Source organism: Aquarana catesbeiana, linkage group LG06 (genome assembly GCF_042186555.1).
Source record: "Aquarana catesbeiana isolate 2022-GZ linkage group LG06, ASM4218655v1, whole genome shotgun sequence".
In the NCBI taxonomy this organism is placed as follows: domain Eukaryota; kingdom Metazoa; phylum Chordata; class Amphibia; order Anura; family Ranidae; genus Aquarana; species Aquarana catesbeiana.
This window is the reverse complement of record NC_133329.1, coordinates 53,590,052-53,610,175: the sequence shown is the minus strand read 5'-3', so window position 1 is coordinate 53,610,175 and position 20,124 is coordinate 53,590,052. Positions and strand designations below refer to the sequence as shown.

Here is a 20,124-nt window from a genome sequence, read left to right as displayed (position 1 = left end):
CTATGAAAATTCTAGCTGATAGCCTTGACTGATTAGATTCAGAACAAAGTGGCTTTTTGTCGCTTTTTCCCAACCTGGCAGGAAGGCCTGCAACCTCCCGCTTACTGGTAGATGGTCGTCATTGCTTTTTTGAGGTTTGCTCGGGGGGTCTAAAGAGCCCCCCTCCTCTGCCTCTCCCCCTTTGAGGATTCCAGGGTCTTTTCTGGGTCTGATCTTTTTCTTTATGGGCTTGCTGAAAAGAACGAAAATTCTTCCTTTGCTGCACCACTTTTTTCTGTGGAAAAGGTTTCTTCTTGTTCGTCGTTCTATCAAGGACGGTCTCTAATTCTGGCCCAATCATCAGATCTCCTGTAAAGGGAATTCCACCAACTTTACCACACAGTGCCCAAAGCATACTCCTCATCGTGCCCCAGAGTCTCCCTCCATGCTGAATTGCTAACAGAATGTGTCATCCTAGCAGACAGCTGCAGGCTCTAACTATCACCCCAATCAAACAACCACCCAGTGAAGAAAGGAAAGAGGTGCCTCTGCACCTCTCCTACCTGGGCCTGGCCGGGAACCTGGGCGCCTGCATCCGCCATCGCTGCCGACGACTCTGTCTCCTCCATCATGAGTGCCACAGCAGCCGCCTGTGTGCTTCTTAAATGAAGCTCCTCTGGCGTCCATCGCTCAGGAGCGGAAGGAAGTCCCGGCCAGACGACCCGCCCCTTCCTCCAGCCAGAACCACGTGCTGCTACGCCCCGCCAGAAGTCTATGCCCCCGGAAATGATGTCACCCGCTATCTGGGACTCGGCGCCGACATGTGGAGACCTGGCATGGACGCTCCATCTGAGCGCAACCGCAGCCCCCCCTCGAGCACCCGGACCACCAGTGGACCCTTACTCCTGTGAGCCAGTGAAGGAATGGGCACCGGAGCAACCCCCCTCTCATGTGGGAGGGAGCTGAACTGGTCTGATGACAGAAAAAAAAGGTACTGCCAAAACCCCCTCCTTGTAGAGAGTGCAGCCCCTCTGGTTCCCCAGCAGTGCTTCCACCATGGTGGAGGAAACACTAAAATGGATGGCAGGGTGGAAGCAGCTGATTTTAAAGGGGCATTGTCACGCAGTGTTTCCTGTTAAGAGGTGGAGCTACGCTCTTTCCAGGGGCACCGTGGACAATGGTTACAATGAAAGGTACCCTGGGGCCAGTGACCGCTGGGGGTTCCGCCCAATAGTGGCCACTGGTAAGTCTGTCTCGAAGGAAAGTTGCCCTGCGGAACACTAATTCTGGGTTGGACCTGACATACTTCCCCAGAACATAATGGTCAGTTAAAAGATGCCAATGATCCGAAATGAGGCTCGGTAGTACACTGTGGTGGGCAGAAAATTTGGTAACTAATTTGACAGTTGCTGGCTGCTTTACAGGAGGAGGGCCATAGAGTAATGACGATCTGGTCCGTGCAGAGGTCTTGTTAAAGGCCTTCTTGAGATTGGTCTGAGTATACCCCCGTGCTAAAAGACACTCACATAAGCCAGCAGCCTGAATATAAAAATCCCCTGTGCAGTTATGGCGTAGCCTAAGATATTGGGCATATGGGATTCTGCGTACCAGAGAGCGGGGATGGGCACTAGAGGCATGAAGCAGTGTGTTGCCTGCTGTGGGCTTGCGGTAAAGATCTGTACCAATTTGGCCACGGGAATCCTTGACAATCTTTAAGTCAAGGAAAGGGATGTGATTGCGATCAAAACTGAAAGTGCAGCGTAAGTTAAACTGATTCATATTCAGGTGATCAATAAATTCATTAAGGTCGGGTTTGGCTCCTGTCCAGATGACGAAGAGATCGTCGATAAACCTGTACCAACAAAGGACACGATTTTGAAAGGATTGTAGAGACTCATCAGCAAAGACAGTTCTCTCCCATACTCCCAAATAGAGAAGGTGCACATGATGTGCCCATGGCAACTCCCAGAGTTTGCAGGTAAACCTGGTCCATATAAATGAAGTAATTTTTAGTAAAAAAAAAAACTGAAGTAACTTGAATAGAAAATGATTCAGGGACCAGGTGTTCCTATCCTGCTCCATCAAGAAGGTCCCAGCCTCCCGGATGCCCTCTGAAGGGACCGGGACCCCCTCAATGTGTCGAAGGAGGTCCGTGGTGTCGCATAAATAGGAGGGTAGACTCAGTACATGTGGCATAAGGAAAGTATCCCAGAACCTACTTGCGTTTTCCGTCAGGGACCCCCGAATCCCCCCTCCTAGCACAAATCTTCTTCCCCCATCCCCGTCCCAACACAAAACCCACTAAATTACCATTCCTAGCATACCTTCCCCCAAATTTTCCCTCCTGGAACAATTTTTACCTCCTGCTGCCCCAAAATCCCCCGTCTCAACACAAATCCCCTTCCCTCAATCTCCTCGAGGTGCCCCCCCACCTCACCCAATACCACAGTGCCCAGGGCAGCCACCCTTCTGCCCACCCCTTGTCCTGGCACTGGTGTGATGCATAACAGTGATGAATGACTTGCCAGTTTCCATTACCTGTGTAATGTATATTATTACAGTCAATAAAGTTAAGAAAAAAAAATCAGACAAGTGTCTTCTTCGGGACTCCAACTTTTTTTTTATTCCAAATGCGGTTTATCATACATTTCAGTTCACTTTCTTATTTGTCATATATTCTATGTTGAGGGGCCCCACAAACTTGAAGTGTCCCCCAAGGACTAAGTCCGGCACTGGGGAGATCTGTTTATTGGGGGGTTTGCTACGGAGTGGGCAGTTCTGTACTGGGTAGGAGGGGGAACCTCTGTTCTGGGGAGCTAGGGATGGGAGGTGCGAAGAGAGGTGAGCTTTATGTACTAGGGATTAGAGGGTTCATCTGTTCTGGGGGTCTAGGGGTGGAGGGAGTTCTGTATTGGGGGGGAAGGGGGTGGGAGAAGAGGTGAGGTTTGTGTACTAGAGAGGGGGACCTCTGTTATGGGGGTCTAGGGGTGGAGGGAGCTCTGTATTGGGGGGTGGGAGGAGAGGTGAGCTTTGTGTACTGGGGAGGAGGGCGACCTCTGTTCTGATGAGGCTAGGGGTGGGAGGAGCTCTGTATTGGGGGGTGGGAGGAGAGGTGAGCTTTATGTACTAGAGATTAGAGTGTTCCTCTGTTCTGGGGTCTAGGGGTGGAGGGAGCTTTGTATTGGCGGGAAGGGGGTGGGAGGAGAGGTGAGGTTTGTGTACTAGAGAGGGGGACCTCTGTTATGGGGGTCTAGGGGTGGAGGGATCTCTGCATTGGGGGGTGGGAGGAGAGGTGAGCTTTGTGCACTGAGGAGGGGGACCTCTGTTCTGGGGATCTGGGGGTGGAGGGAGCTCTGTATTGGGGGGTGGGAGGAGAGGGGAGCTTTGTGTACTGGGGTTTACTCACACAGTTAACAGGGAGAATGAGAATCTTCTGCTGTTGAAAAAGTACAAGCTAAATCCTATATTATTATGTTATATGTTCATTTATTATTTATTTACTGTGAAATTACTGGTTGGAAGTTAACTTCAAACTTCAGTAATTTGTTCCGTTAAGCCACCTACTTGAGTACAGTTTTTTGAAAATATAGTAAATATAAGTATATATTACTTATGGTAATTAACCCCTTGCCACTCAGTCCAATATATATATATATATATATATATATATATATATATATATATATATATATATTAGCAGACACCATAGGGAATAAAATGGTGGTTGTTGCAACTTTTTATGTTACACGGTATTCGCGTAGCAATTTTTCAAACCCCCTTTTTTTGGAAAGAAACTGTTTGATGAATAAACAAAAAAAAACAAAAAACACTCAAGTTAGCCCAATTGTTTTTGTATAATGTGAAAGATGATGTTACGCCAAGTAAATAGATACCTAACATGTCACGCTTTAAAATTGTGCACACTTGTGAAATGGAGCAAAACTTCAGTACTTAAAAATCCCAATAGGTGATGCTTTAAAATTTTTTACAGGTTACATGTATAGAGTTACAGAGGGGGTCTAGTGCTAGAAGTATTGCTCTCGCTCTAACGTTCACAGCGTATGTGTGTATCTGGCTCTGATACTATCCAGTGCCTCACCAGCCACTGACCTCACCGCACATCCCTGCACTACACAGACACAGTGCAATATACTGCAGTAATACGAAATATACTTTGTTAAACGTGCACTAAAATATACTACAGGAAACCTTCCCTGACAAAATAAACTGATACTAAAGTAAAAATTAATGGTCACACTAAACTATCACTAGATTCACACTAAACTGACATTCTACACTGACAATAGAACCACAATAGCACACTAACTCTCTAGTAACACTGAACAGAGCCATGTTCCATCTCTCTCCACGCCGATATCACACTACAAATGGCTGCTATGAGAAGAATATTTTTATAGTGTCGGGTGGGACTAAGAGCAATGAGCCATGGTTGGATAGAGTCATCATTACCTTCGCCAATCATGGCTTTGACAGTGCTCTGTGCCCTTATTGGGCAAATCTTTCATTGCTTCAGCCAATCAGGGCTTCCATTGCACTGTGCTGCGACGCAGTGCATGGTGGTCATTCGGCGGGCCAAACAAACGGTCAAACGCCCTGATAATTTGGGTGTTCAAACAGCCAATATTCAGCCCGAACCCAGTCGCCGAACCAATCAGCTTCTAGGTTTTATTGTCAAAGCATCACTGAACAAGCTGAAGTCAGAAGCTGGTTGGTTACTGGTCTGGTTGGTCACCAGATTCTGTGTGCACATATTTTAGCAGATCTCCCCCCATTGAGAAGAGGGACCTGAGCATGCCTTTTCACAGAATACCTCCTGACAAAGAAGAAAGCCGGGGGCTACAGCATAGTCGTTTCAATAGGTGAGTAAGAGATGCCATGAGATGGTATCATACCAGGCTCCCAATGCTTTTTTTCATCCCCTCTTACCTGTCAAGTATGTTTTCTGGAGACAACTCTGCATATCTGTTCACCAAATTTAGCCTTGTACCACAAACCAAAGACTGCACCGCCATACTCCCTTCCTTATTTATCAGGAGCTAGCTATCTCTTCCATGCTATTGTAGCCAGCCCTCAATGATGCGCCAACAGGTCCTCCTGCCAGCCGCTGTGTGTCCCTGCTCCCGCAGCCTCTTGATTTAACCTCTTGTCACTACCAGGTCATAACACCTGAGACTGGTAGGAAGGGTTCCTGATCATCCTGAGCACTGTAATTGGCTGCACAGTGATGACGTCATCTGGAGACTGTCCTACCAACTCCCTATCGTCGGTAGTTGACTATGAGCAGTCAGTGACAGTTCAGTCACAATTCTAGTGGTGCTGATTGAATGCCCCCCAGAACACCACAGGAATGCATATATGCAGAGGATGGGTGTTAAGTACCACCTGCCACATATGTGCCTAAAGCTGCCGTGAAGAGGTTAATCAAGAACTGTAGACAGAAAGTCATAATAAGGTCAATACCCTCTGGTGAGTTCTTTGTAGGCACTGGTGTATGGGACTGAGCTATTAGAAGGGATTCATACACAGTGGTAGTTGAAGATAAATGATCACAAAAATATACAAATTTATACATTTAGATATGTTTCTCTTTATCTGGACTTTTTGCTACATTGTCACATTTGATCGTTTTGTCTCATTGTTAACTCTTAGGTGTATATATTTACTTCATGGTTTGATTTTATACAGAGCAGATTGTGCTAGATTTTTCCATTTGTACATCGGATATATTGAAACTATTAACAGAACGTTGATATGGTAAAATTCTGATTAGCAGGGGTTCCAGCCATGTCTTGCAGGGTTCAGTATTGGTTTTCAAAAATCTGCCTTCACTGCGGTTTAGAAGCCAATATCAGAACATTTTGTAGCCACATTTCAACCTCTGTTTCACTGGAGGACGTCCCCATGAGCTGAAGGCACCTGAAACAGGAATCATGTACAGTATAGTCTGAGAACATTCCCAAAGATTGAATCTTTTACCCAACTCCACTCAAAACTGTTTTTAGGTGGCTTCCAATGGGGTTAAAGGCTCAGTCAACCTTTTTGGATCATGCTAATATTACATTCATATATATATAGTGTAACATGAATCATTGATGCATATTCCATCCCCAAAACCCACATCACCATCTTCCTGTGAAGTCCTGTTATTTTTTTTATAATTTAGGGGGCTGTGTGTCAGGACCGTGGATAAGGCCATACAGCTGGCCCTCCTGTACCAGGCCAATCAGTTCAAAAGGGGGGCCCAGGAATCTGCTGAGCAGGAGAACAGGCTGTACTGCCCTATCGCTGACACTGATCCTCTTGAGGCTCCCCCTGTAGTGCTCCCGGCTTTTCCTTCTCTCCCTCTGGCTGCACTGGAGGGGAATTGGTTCTAGTATTTGTCCCCCCCCCCCGCTCTGATCACCCCCACCTCCCTTTTGTCCTGGCCCCCTTTTGAGCCTCCATGTCACCTGTTTTCACCAGGCCCCTGGTATGCCCTTTCCCTTGCAGTGCTGCCCTCTCCTTCTGTCTGACAGCAGCTGCTGAGGGCCCTGTGGCTGTTCCCCCACAGCTGCATCATCAAAGTCCAGAAAGGATGAATGAAAATTACCACTTCTGTCTACCACCAGGGCGGAGGGAATTCACAGATCGTGCCAACAGCAATTGCAATTTAATTATACTCTAGCTGCACTTCTCCAGTCCCATAACAGAAGGTCTGTACCCCAGTACAGACCAGCCCCAAGTTTCTACAGTGGCATGGATCTTTTATTAAAAATAACCCAAGAAAAAAAACAAACAAAAAAAAAAAACTATTGCTGTAATAGCTTTAAAAGGTGTTAGTTGGATTTGGGCTTTCATTTTTTGCTTACTTAGCCCTTTTGCTGAAGTTTTTAAATTTTTTTGCACACATGCTTAACTACTTCAGCCCCGAAAGGATTTACCCCCTTAATGACCAGGCCATTTTTGCGATTTTTTTTTTGCGTCACTTTAAATGACATTTGCAAATTGATGTCCTTGTTTTCCCACAAATAGAGCTTTCTTTTGGTGCTATTTGATCACCTCTGCGGTTTTTATTGCTTGCGCTATAAACAAAAAAAAGCCAACATTTTTAAAAGCAAAAAAAATATTTTATACTATTTGCTATAATAAATATCCCCAAAAAAATGTAAAAAAAGAAATGTCTTCATCGGTTTAGGCTGATATGTATTCTTCTACATTTTTTTTTTTTCTTATCAAAAATATTGCAATAAGCACATATTGATTGGTTTGCACAAAGGTTATAGCATCTACAAAATAGGGGATAGATTTATGGCATTTTTAATATTTTTTTTTTAATAGTAATGGCGACGATCTGTGATTTTTAGCAGGACTGCGACATTGCGACGGATAGATATAAAAATGCACTGATTACTGTGTAAATGTCACTGTTAAGGAAGGGGTTAACACTAGGGGGCGATCAAGGTGTTAAATATGTTCCCTGCTAGGTGTTTCTTTCTGTGGGAGGATCTGACTGACTAGAGGAGGAGCCAGATTGCTGTTCCTACATCACTAGAACAGCTTTCATTTCAATAGCAGTGTGTTCCCGCCGCTCGGAGTCACATACAGCCCCGCTCCCCAGCCGGGGAACTTTGATACACGTCAGTTGTCCCGGTTGATCTGTCTATCAAAGTCCCGGGACCAGGGGGCAGGGCTGTGTGTGACAGTGAGTGCGGGGAACCCACAGCTATTGAAATGAAAGCCGCTAGTAATATTCCTCACACTCTGATGATCTGGCCGCCTGCTCTCCTCTCTTCTCCTCTCTGAGAAGGACTCCCATACAACCTGCCTGTGCCTGCCCCTCGACCCCCCCCTCCAGCTCCCAGGCAGCACTTCCTCGACAGCCCTTAAAATCCACTCGCAAAATGCGAGCAGGCGAGTGGAATTTTTGAGGGCTGCACTAACTGATCTTTTGTTTCTGCGAACAGAAGTAGATCATACAGATAAGGCACTATGGAGATCTGCTTCAGTCTCAGGGACTCCAGAGTCTCTGCCATCACTTTCGTAAACACTCTGGGAGAGGAGGAAAGGCCGAAGGGCAGTGCCCTGAACTGAAGGTGCCAAATCCCCCCCCCAATTGACTGCTAGGAATTTCTGCGATGTAGCTGCATTTGGTATATGGAGATAAGCATCCCTCAGGTCGATGGATGTCACGTAACAGTTGGGGGTGAGTAAATTCTTCACAGAGAAAATTGTGTCCATCCGAAACCTTTTGTACTAGATTGGTTCAGAATCTTCAGGTTGAGAATCAGACAAAATTTCCTAGATGGTTTCTTGATCAAGAAAATGTGGGAGTAAAAAAAAACCCCTCTCTTCTTGGTCCTTCGGGACTTGGGAAATAACACCCTGTTGCATCAGTTCTCTCAGAAGAGACGTCATCGCCAGGGCTTTTTCCTGATCCCTCAGAAGGCTTGCAATGTAAAACCGGCTTAGGGTGTCTATGAAAATTCTAGCTGATAGCCTTGACTGATTAGATTCAGAACAAAGTGGCTTTTTGTTGCTTGCTTTTTCCCAACCTGGCAGGAAGTCCTGCAACCTCCCGCCTACTGGTAGATGATCGTCATTGCTTTTTTGAGGTTTGCTCGGGGGGTCTAAAGAGACCCCCTCCTCTGCCTCTCCCCCTTTGAGGATTCCAGGGTCTTTTCTGGGTCTGATCTTTTTCTTTATGGGCTTGCTAAAAAAGGACGTAAATTCTTCCTTTGCTGCACCACTTTTTCTGTGGAAAAGTTTTCTTCTTGTTCGCCGTTCTATCAAGGACGGTCTCTAATTCTGGCCCAATCATCAGATCTCCTGTAAAGGGAACTCCACCAACTTTACCACACAGTGCCTATCACATCGTGCCTCAGAGTCTCCCTCCATGCTGAACTGCTAACGGAACGTGTCATCCTAGCAGACAGCTGCAGGCTCTAACTATCACACCAAACAAACAACCACCCAGTGAAGAAAGGAAAGAGGTGCCTCTGCACCTCTCCTACCTGGGCCTGGCCGGGAACCTGGGCGCCTGCATCCGCCATCGCTGCCGACGACTCTGTCTCCTCCATCATGAGCGCCGCAGCAGCCGCCTGTGTGCTTCCTAAATGAAGCTCCTCTGCCGTCCATCGCTCAGGAGCGGAAGGAAGTCCCGGCCCGTCCCGCCCCTTCCTCCAGCCAGAACCATGTGCTGCTACGCCCCGCCAGAAGTCTACGCCCCCCGGAAATGACGTCACCCGCCATCTAGGACTAGGCGTCGACATGTGGAGATCTGGCATGGACGCTCCATCTGAGCGCACCCGCAGCCCCCCCCCAGCACCCGGGGCAGACGACCACCAGTGGACCCTTACTCCTGTGAGCCAGCGAAGGAATGGGCACCGGAGAAAGCCCCCTCTCGTGCGGGAGGGAGCTGGACTGGTTTGATGACAGAAAAAAAAAACGGTACTGCCAAAACCCCCTCCTTGGAGAGAGTGCAGCCCCTCTGGTTCCCCAGCGGTGCTTCCACCATGGTAAAGGAAACACTAAAACGGATGGCAGGGTGGAAGCAGCTGATTTTAAAGGGGCATTGTCACGCAGTGTTTCCTGTTAAGAGGTGGAGCTACGCTCTTTCCAAAAATAAACATAAAAAGCACAATAAGCATATATTGATTAGTTTGCGCAAAAGTTATAGCATCTACAAAATAGAGGATAGATTTATAGCATTTGTAATATATATTTAATTATGTGCTGGGGTCCCAGGCCCACAGGTGGGAAAGCAGAGCCCTTGAGCTTCCACCTGGCAGGCAGGAGTGTGCTTGCCAGATTTACACACAATCCCGATGTTGCAGCCACAGTGATTTGTGTGTAAAACACCCAGCTGTCTGGTCTGTATGACGTATGGACCTGGCAGTGAAGGGTCTTGCTAAGGATTAGACCTGTGCAGAACGAAAAAATTTGTTTTGTTTTGATTCGTTATCTACATGAACTCGTTTGATTAAATTTGTTTCATTCATTTTCGGAATTCGTTTTCAAATCATTTTCGAATTTGAAACGTTTTCCAATTTCAAAAGAGAATAAAATAAAGGAATATAATAGAAAAGAAAAGAATATAATATGAGTAAAACAGACCAAAATAGGATAGAAAATATAACAGAACTAAATAAAAAAATAATAGAATACAATAGAAAGATTATAACCATCTTCTAAAATTCAAATAGAAAAGAATAAAAAAAATTATAGAATAGAAAATAGTATAGAAAAAACCCAGAATAGAATGAATATAACCATCTTCCTATTTTAATCTATTCAAATTGATTCTATTTGAATTTTGGGAAATTATTATACTCTTTCTATTTTACTGTTTTTTTTTATTATATTGTTTATTCTATTCTTTTCTATAGTCTATTCTAATCTAGTCTGGTTTTTCTATTGTTATTTTCTATTCTATTCTTTTCTATTCCATTCAAATGCAAATTGATTCTATTTGAATTTTGGGAAATGGTTATATTCTATTCTATTGTTTTTTTAAAGCAGAGGTTTGCTGAAAAAAAAAATATTAAAAGCGAGCAGCTACAAATACTGTAGCTGTTGACTTTTAATATAGGGACACTTACCTGTCCAGGGAGCCCGCGGTGTCGGCAGCCGAAGCCGGTGCATCCTTCCGCTCTCGGCTGCTGCCGCCACCATTCTCAGTAAGGGAATAAGGAAGTGAAGCCGTGCGGCTTCACTTCCTGGTTCCCTACTGCGCATGCGCGAGTCGCGCTGCACGTCCTCTCAGGTCCCTGCTGTATTCTGTGTCTATGATCTATGCCAGGAAGTGGGAGCAAATACCTGTATTAGACAGGTATCTGCTCCCTCCTCCCCCCTGAAAGGTGCCAAATGTGACACCGGAGGGGGGGGGGGAATCCAAAAAGTGGAAGTTCCATTTTTGGGTGGAACTCCACTTTAAATTCTATTCTTTTTCTATCATAGTCTGTTCTATTCTTTCATATTCAAATATATTCTATTTGAAATTCGAATTTCAGATGGTTATATGCTATGTTATTCTATTCTATTTTATTCTCTTTGGAAATTGGAAAAATATTAAAATTCAAAACAAACCTCACTTGTATAGCTAAGATCGCTCTGTCCTCAGGGTGACAACACTGCTGTACAATTTGTTCCTTTCTTGTCCTCTGTTCCCTGCTGCCATTTCCTATCCCATTCACCTCCATTCTCACCTTTCCTCTGCTGTTCTCATCATTTCCTTCGCTTCCTCAGGCTTAGTCTCAAGATAGATCGGGTACATGGGGAAGGTCTGAATAATACCCAGCACCCTTGCCAATGGCACTCGAAACTTGGTCACAATGTTTTCTATCCTGCAAAGGCAAACAGCACTGTGAGTTAAGAAAGAGGTTAAAGGGTTACTAAACCCTTTTTTTTTTTTTAATAACAAATGTATCATACTTACCTCCACTGTGCAGTTCGTTTTGCACTCGCTCCTGAGTCCAGCATTTGTGTCCATAGACACAGAATGCAAGACCAGGTTCCGCCCCCCGGCGCCCGCGTCATTGAATTTGAGTGACAGCAGGGGAAGCCAATGGCTGTGCTGCTATCAATCTATCCAATCAAGAGCCAAGACAATGGGCAGAGAGGTAGAGTGCATCTCTGCCGTGGGAACAAACAGGCTCAGGTGAGTAAAATGGGGGGGCTGGGAGGCCGGTCAGTGTCAACATTTTTTTCACCTTAACGCATAGTATGCATTAAGGTGAAAAAACGTGAGGGTTTACAACCCCTTTAAAACAAATGCAATCTTTACATTTCTATTGTCAGTTATCTATATGGTGGGATCATATGCTGTGGCGCTGTATAAGGGATATAATACAGATAATACCAATACAAGCCTGACAACTAATTGCAGCTTCTGCAGCACATAGAAAGTATACTGTATGTTAGTAATACATTAAAGCCCAACTCCCTTGCAGTGGGCTGAGCCTGCACTGCAATGTTAATTGCTTGCTTATTCTAAGGCTGGATGCACACTATTGCTGCATGCGACACACAGCAGGGGTCCGCTGCGTCTCCATTTACCATTTTAGGTCCGATTTCAGCCCGAATTTTGGGCTGAAGTCGAACCTGAAACGGACCAAAAGATGCACAGGACCTCTGTGCAAATTTGCAGCGGAGCCGCACTGGAGATGTGTGAGCCGGCTCCATAGGGAGCCAGTCACAATTTCCTGATATGCAAATTGGGAAACCCGCATCCAATTTGCATAGTTGTAAACCCAGCCTAAGGGAGAGTAAAAGCATTTTTCCTTACCTGATCCTCCGCTTCCCTGGCAGATGGCGCTCCCCTATACTCCGCAAGTGGGTTGTTCCTTGGCATAATAGGTAAGCCAGTGTATAAAGGTCAGTAATAGGTAGGGTGGTGTACAGAGGTCAGTAATAGGTAAGGTGGTGTGTAGAGGTCAGTAATAGGTAGGGTGGTGTGTAGAGGTCAGTAATAGGTAGGGTGGTGTGTAGAGGTCAGTAATAGGTAGGGTGGTGTGCAGAGGTCAGTAATAGGTAGGGTGGTGTGTAGAGGTCAGTAATAGGTAGGGTGGTGTGTAGAGGTCAGTAATAGGTAGGGCGGTGTGTACAGGTCAGTAATAGGTAGGGTGGTGTGTAGAGGTCAGCAATAGGTAGGTTGGTGTGTAGAGGTCAGTAGTAGGTAGGGCGGTGTGTAGAAGTCAGTAATAGGTAGGGCAGTGTGTAGAGGACAGTAATAGGTAAGGTGGTGTGTAGAGGTCAGTAATAGGTAGGTTGGTGTGTAGAAATCAGTAATAGGTAGGGCAGTGTGTAGAGGTCAGTAATATGTAAGGTGGTGTGTAGAGGTCGGAGTAGGTGTAGTGGCGCCACGGTGACAGGTATTCAGCAATAAATCAGAGGTGACAGCTTGGAGATGTCAAGCAGAAAGTGCTGCTGGAACCCGCTCAGTCAGCCCTGCTACTAAGACTAAAGCAGTGGCGTCACTAGGGATGGTGTCACCCCCCACCCCCTATCAGAGGCCCAGCGTTGGAGCTCATTGTGGCGATTAGTAGGGCCTAGAGGATAGCAGGTTAGACGCTTCCTAATGGCCCAGTCCCTAGGAGCAGTAATAGATAATGGCCGACAGGCCCGCTTACCAGACCCAGCAAAACCGCAGCAGTGATCCCTCCACTGGGTGTTCGCTCACTCTGGGTTGCCCAGGCCAACTCTGGTCAGTAGTTTAACACATCTGTACCCTGGCAGTGGCTCCATTTTTCTGCCCCTTTGGTGGTGCAGGTACAGCATGGCTCTCTCTCTCTGGTGGTGCGGGTACATCGTGGCTCCCTCTCTGGTGGTGCGGGTACAGAGTGGCTCCCTCTCTGGTGGTGCGGGTACAGAGTGGCTCCCTCTCTGGTGGTGCGGGTACAGGGGTACAGCGTGGCTCCCTCTCTGGTGGTGCGGGTACAGGGGTACAGCGTGGCTCCCTCTCTGGTGGTGCGGGTACAGGGTTACAGAGTGGCTCCCTCTCTGGTGGTGTGGGTACAGGGGTACAGCGTGGCTTCCTCTCTGGTGGTGCGGGTACAGGGGTACAGCATAGCTCTCTGGTGGTGCGGGTACAGTGTGGCTCCTTCATTGACTTCCTCCAACACAGTCCTCTCTTTTTCTTTTCTATTAGCAGTCAATTCCTCTGCTTTTTCCTGGTTCCAGGCTCTCTCTCTCCCCTTAGCAGAGTGCATGCATGCTGGGGCTATAGCCTGCTGTCTGTGGACACACCTGGGGCCGCCAATCTTCTTGGACTACATTTCTCATGATGCTTCCCCAGTGTCTTCTGATTGGCCCTCTGCTGTGGCCAATGGGGAGAGCGGGCAGGAAGGTGGGCGGCTTACCTGATTAGAGTCGCTGTCTATTCTCCCATTTGACTGAAAGGACAAAGGGGAGGGAGGAGTGGGGAAAGATACACACGCAGCCTGCCTCTCCCCTGTCGCTGCTGCCAAGTAACTTGTGTGCAGTGCAGTTACCAATGCCATGCCACCTGACCTCCGTCATGCAATTCCCCTAGATCGGAGCCAGCCCTAATTGGGCCCCATGAGCACTTGGGGCACTGCTCAATAAGACGGCCCTGGTGTAATCCAGTGGTTGTCACTGCAGACATATCAGAGAGAAAATGGACCTGGATGCTCAACAGAACATAACATACATATAATCCAAAAAAATCACGCCCACCAAAAGGCTCCCACATCCATTATTTTATATCATGACAATTAAAACTAAAATTAAATGTATCAGGGGGTTAGATTTACATGCAACAGTGATGGTGGGGGGTTTCGGTCCAATGGAAATGTGGTGGTGGTGGGGGGTTCAGTCCAAGGCAGCAGTGATGGCGGTGGTGGGGGGTTCAGTCAGAGGCAGTGGCGATGGTGGTGGTGTTGGGGGGGGTCAGTCAGAGGCAGCAGTGGGGGGTTCAGTCAGTGGCAGCAGTGATGGTGGTGGTGGGGGGTTCAGTCAGAGGCAGTAGTGGTGGTGCTGGGGGGGTTCAGTCATAGGCAGCGGTGGGATTCAATCAGAGGCAGCGGTGGGGTTCAATCAGAGGCAGCGGTGGTTGGAGGGTTCAGTCAGAGGCAGCAGTGGTGGGGGGGGTTCAGTCAGAGGCAGCAGTGGTGGGGGGGTTCAGTCAGAGGCAGCAGTGGTGGGGGGGTTCAGTCAGAGGCAGCAGTGGTGGGGGGGTTCAGTCAGAGGCAGAGGTGGTGGGGGGGTTCAGTCAGAGGCAGCGGTGGTGGGGGGGTTCAGTCAGAGGCAGCGGTGGTGGGGGGGTTCAGTCAGAGGCAGCGGTGGTTGGGGGGTTCAGTCAGAGGCAGCGGTGGTGGGGGGGTTCAGTCAGAGGCAGCGGTGGGGATATTCAGACAGAGGCAGCAGTGGTGGGGGGGTTCAGTCAGAGGCAGCAGTGGTGGGGGGGTTCAGTCAGAGGCAGCAGTGGGGGGGAAATCAGTCAGAGGCAGCTGTGGGGGGGAAATCAGTCAGAGGCAGCTGTGGGGTTCAATCAGAGCCAGCGGTGGGGGGATTCAGACAGATGTAGTGGTGGTGGTGGGGGTTCAGCCAGAGGCAGCGGTGGTGGGGTTTAGTCAGAAGCAGTGGTGGTGGGGTTTAGTCAGAGGCAGCGTTGGTGGTGTTTAGTCAGAAGCAGCGGTGGCGGGGGGGTTCAGTCAGAGGCAGAGTTGGTGGGGTTTAGTCAGAGGCACCGGTGGTGGGGTTTAGCCAGAGGCAGCGGTGGTGGAGGGGTTCAGTGAGAGGCAGTGGTGGGGGTCAGTCAGAGGCAGTGGTGGTGGGGGTCAGTCAGAGGCAGTGGTGGTGGGGGGGGTCAGTCAGAGGCAGTGGTGGTGGGGGGGGTCAGTCAGAGGCAGTGGTGGTGGTGGGGGTCAGTCAGAGGCAGTGGTGGTGGTGGGGGTCAGTCAGAGGCAGTGGTGGTGGGGGGGTCAGTCAGAGGCAGCGGTGGTGGTGGGGGTCAGTCAGAGGCAGTGGTGGTGGTGGGGGTCAGTCAGAGGCAGTGGTGGTGGTGGGGGTCAGTAAGAGGCAGTGGTGGTGGCGGGGGTCAGTCAGAGGCAGCGGTGGTGGTGGGGGTCAGTCAGAGGCAGTGGTGGTGGTGGGGGTCAGTCAGAGGCAGTGGTGGTGGTGGGGGTCAGTCAGAGGCAGTGGTGGTGGTGGGGGTCAGTCAGAGGCAGTGGTGGTGGGGGGGTCAGTCAGAGGCAGTGGTGGTGGTGGGGGTCAGTTAGAGGCAGTGGTGGTGGGGTGGGGGGGTCAGTCAGAGGCAGTGGTGGTGGGGGGTCAGTCAGAGGCAGCGGTGGTGGTGGGTCAGTCAGAGGCAGCGGTGGTGGGGGGTCAGTCAGAGACAGCGGTGGTGGGGATGGGATCAATGACGCTGGCACTTACTTGTTTACAGTGTCATTTGTGCCTCCAGCGATGCCTTTTCCAACATGGGGTCTCTGCTCCTCCTCCCTCACGCTGTTGGCCGTCAGCTAGTCAGCTGACTTTCTACTGCAGTTTCTGCCTCAATGCATTTGTCTGCAGCAATAGGTTGGGGGACTGCCAGAAAATTTTACTGCCAGAAAATACGTTTTTTTCTAGGCAATTTATCAGGGAAATGGCTGGTGTTGGCACTTTAATCATCCCGGCACCATGGTTGTTTTGGTGTCAGAATGATTGAAGCCGATTATTTCTATTATTACATTGTAATATAAAAAATTAAATAGTTCATCTCACCATAATGCAGAATCAGTGAGAGCCCTGAGTGTGTCACTTGCCATGTCACCTGCCACATGTTGAGGATTGTCACTTGCCACACGTTGCGGATTGTCACTTGCCACAATGTCACCTGCCACACACTGCGGATTGTTACTTGTCACGTCACCTGCCACACGTTGCGGATTGTCACTTGCCACACGTTGCGGATTGTCACTTGCCACATCACCTGCCGCACGTTGCAGATTGTCACTTGCCACGTCACCTGCCACACGTTGCGGATTGTCACTTCCTGTGTCCCAGAGTGAAGGCAGGCAGCAGAGAGATGATGTAATCTCTCTGCTGCCAGCGGCTGCACAGTGAGGGCAGAACTCTAGTGATGCAAGGTGGGCGGTGAGAGAGGATGTCATCTCTCTGCTCCCCCCGCCCATCGGCCCACTGACTGGCCAGCAAGCCTGCTCACCTGCTGACTGGCACGCCCGCTCACCCACCGGCCGACCCGCCTTCTCACTCACCCGCTGATTGCTCCCCCCAGGGCAGCGAATGTTTTGCCGACACACTGCTGTCACCTCGGCGCTAAGCTCCCTCACAGTGGGATAAGCAATGGAGTGGGCTGGCTGGCGGGTGGCAGTTCTGCCACTGCTCTTGGGCACAAGTTTGCTGCCCCCCTGAAAGTGCCGCTTGGGACCCATGGTCCCACTGGGTCCCATGATAGGGCCGGCCCTGCTTCCGAAGATTGAAAGGTGATCACTCAGTGATAAAGTCTATTTGAAATATCAATAAGGTACAAGCTTTGTCGAAATGTCCTGACTAGGGATAAGCTTCGAGTTCGAGTCAAACTCATGTTCGACTTGAACATCGGCTGTTCGCAAGTTCGCCGAACAGCGAACAATTTGGGGTGTTCGCGGCAAATTCGAAAGCCGCGGAACACCCTTGAAAAGCCTATGGGAGAAATCAAAAGTGCTAATTTTAAAGGCTTATATGGATGGTATTGTCATAAAAAGTGTTTGGGGACCTGGGTCCTGCCCCAGGGGACATGAATCAATGCAAAAAAAGTTTTAAAAACGGCCGTTTTTTTGGGAGCAGTGATTTTAATGTAAAGGGGCGAATGTTTCCCGTGTTTAGAACAGTCTGACAGCAAAATGACATTTCAAAGGAAAAAAAGTCATTTAAAACTACTTGCGGCTATTAATGAATTGCAAGTCTGACAATACACATAAAAGTTCATTGATAAAAATGGCATGGGAATTCCCCACAGGGAAACCCCAAACCAAAATTAAAAAAAAAAAAAAATGACGTGGGGGGTCCCCCTAAAATCCATACCAGGCCCTTCAGTTCTGGTATGGATTTTAAGGGGAACCCTGCGCCAAATTTTTTAAAAAAATGGCGTGGGGTCCCCCCCAAAAATCCATACCAGACCCTTATCTGAGCACGCAACCTGGCAGGAAAAGAGGGGGGGACAAGAGAGTGGCCCCCCCTCCTGGACCGTACCAGGCCACATGCCCTTTAACATTGGGAGGGTGCTTTGGGGTAGCCCCCAAAACACCTTGTCCCCATGTTGATGGGGACAAGGGCCTCATCCCCACAACCCTTGCCCGGTGGTTGTGGGGGTCTGCGGGCGGGGGGCTTATTGGAATCTGGAAGCCCCCTTTAACAAGGGGACCCCCAGATCCTGGCCCTCCCCCCTGCGTGAAATGGTAAGGGGTACCATTTCACAAAAAAACTGTCAAAAATGTTAAAAATGACAAGAGACAGTTTTTGACAATTCCTTTATTTAAATGCTTCTTCTATCTTCTATCTTCCTTCGGTTTCCTTCGCGTTCCCCATGATGTCAGAAGGGGGCGGGGTTATGTAACAGCCCCCTCTGACGTCACGGGGAATGCCACAGGGAAGTCCCCGTCAAGTCCCTGTGCATCAGAGGGGACCCGTTATTTAAGAGCCGTCAGAAGAGGAGAAGCGGGAGCCTCCCTCCATGCCATCATGGATGCGGAGCGGCCCGAGGAGAAGAAGGGAAGAAGACGCCGCGGAGAAAGATGCTGGACGAGAACACTGGAGGAAGAACCAGAAGAACCAGAAGAAGAAGAAGATGGAGGAAGAAAACGAAGGAAGATAGAAGATAGCAGATAGAAGATAGAAGAAAGAAGAAGCATTTAAATAAAGGAATTGTCAAAAACTGTCTCTTGTCATTTTTAACATTTTTGACAGTTGTAAACCTGTAAACTTGTAAACCTGAATAGAAAATAATATTGTCCCTGTAAGCTATTTTCTGAAAGATTCGGCAGTATGACATTGTAAATTCCCAACATTCTGATCCCCTTAAAGGGCCGGGTGATCCGGTGACCAGAGGTTACCACATATCAGATGATTGATATATAGATGCAGTCGGACCTTCTTTTGTCAGTGTATGGGATGGATTCATACAGTTCCTTGTATCCATTCCTAAGATGTTGAATCTTCTCATGCTCATATGGGACCAGACTAGCTTCCACCTGAAAAATAAGTGAAATCTGTCTTTTTACACATGGAAACAATGGAGGTATTTTCAATAATTCTTTCATGACTGACCTGCATTTAGGCTAGGTTCACATCTATGCGGCTGCACAAAAAAAAAATAGGAAAAACCACCACACACACACACACACACACACACACCAATGGCGTGGGGTCCCTTAGGGCCATACCTGGCCCTTCAGGTCTAATATGCATTCGGAGGGGACCCACCCCCTCCCCTCACACCAAAATAAAGAAAAAAAAATGGCGTGGGTCCGACCCAAAATCCATACTAGACCCTTTCCAGCATGAAGCCCGTCAGGTCAGGAAAGGAAGGGGATAAGTGAGCACCCCCCAAAACATACTAGGCAGCATGTCCTCAACGTGGGGGTGCCCCCCCACCCCAAACCAACTTGCCACTTGATGGGGAAAAGGGCCTCTTCCTGACAACCCTGGGTTGTGGTTGACGGGGTCTGCAGGCGAAGGGCTTATCAGCATCTGAAAGCCCCATTTAACAAAGGGGCCCCAAGATCCCACCCCCTATTTGAATTGGTATCGGGTACATCATACCCCTACCCATTCACCCCAAAAAGCAGTGAAATGTTTAAAAGAAAACACAAGAGCCGGTTTTGACAAGTCCTTTATTGAAAAGAAAGAAGACCGCTCTGGGCTTCTTTTTCAAAAAAGGATTTGTCAAAACCAGCACTTGTTTTTACAACATTTCACTACATTTTGGGGTAACTGGGTACCCATTCAGATAGGGGGGCTGGGATCTGGGGGCCCCCCTTGTTAAAGGGGGCTCCCAGATTCCGATAAGCTCCCTGCCCACAGACCCTGACAACCACAGGCCAGGGTTGTTGGGAAGAGGTCCTTTGCAGCCCCCCCAAAAGCACCCATTCCCCCCCCCATGTTGAGGGCATGCAGCCTGGTATGGTTCAGGAAGTGGGCGCTCGCTCGTCCCCTCCCTTTCCTGACCTGCCGGGCTGCATGCTCGGATAAGGGTCTGGTATGGATTTTGGGGGGCACCACGCCATTTAAAAAAAAAAATTGGTGTGGGAGGGAGTGGTGGGGGATGATCAGGCTGTCAGTGCTCAAACCATACGCCATGCACTGCATCAAATTGGTCTGCATGGCTGTCATCCCAGAAGGAAGCCTCTTCTAAAGACGATGCACAAGAAAGTCCGCAAACAGTTTGCTGAAGACAAACAGACTAAGGACATAGATTACTGGAACCATGTCCTGTGGTCTGATGAGACCAAGATAAACTTATTTGGTTCAGATGGTGTCAAGCGTGTGTGGCGGCAAACAGGTGAGGAGTACAAAGACAAGTGTGTCTTGCCTACAGTCAAGCATGGTGGTGGGAGTGTCATGGTCTGGGGCTGCATGAGTGCTGCTGGCACTTGGGAGATACAGTTCATTGAGGGAACCATGAATGCCAACATGTACTGTGAC

At 48.5% G+C, this 20,124-nt stretch overlaps 2 protein-coding genes across 3 annotated transcripts in view; one reads left to right on the top strand and one right to left on the bottom strand.

Annotated features, from left to right (window-relative positions):
* LOC141148415 (uncharacterized) overlaps positions 1-20,124 on the top strand; it is a 332,754-nt gene that overhangs the window by 130,722 nt on the left and 181,908 nt on the right. The gene's annotated exons all lie outside the window — the stretch shown is intronic.
* The window catches only part of LOC141148417 (demethylmenaquinone methyltransferase-like), a 90,264-nt gene that overhangs the window by 3,237 nt on the left and 66,903 nt on the right, over positions 1-20,124 (bottom strand). Inside the window, exons 6-8 of one of the 2 annotated variants that reach the window (XM_073635911.1) lie at positions 18,571-18,671; positions 11,184-11,321; positions 5,564-5,916 (exon numbers count right to left, since the gene is read on the bottom strand). In XM_073635911.1, coding sequence (XP_073492012.1) covers positions 5,826-5,916; positions 11,184-11,321; positions 18,571-18,671 — 330 coding nt within the window. In that variant the 3' untranslated portion in view covers positions 5,564-5,825. Of the gene's footprint in view, positions 1-5,563; positions 5,917-11,183; positions 11,322-18,570; positions 18,672-20,124 lie in introns of those variants that run through there. The other variant, XM_073635912.1, reaches the window with a different exon arrangement.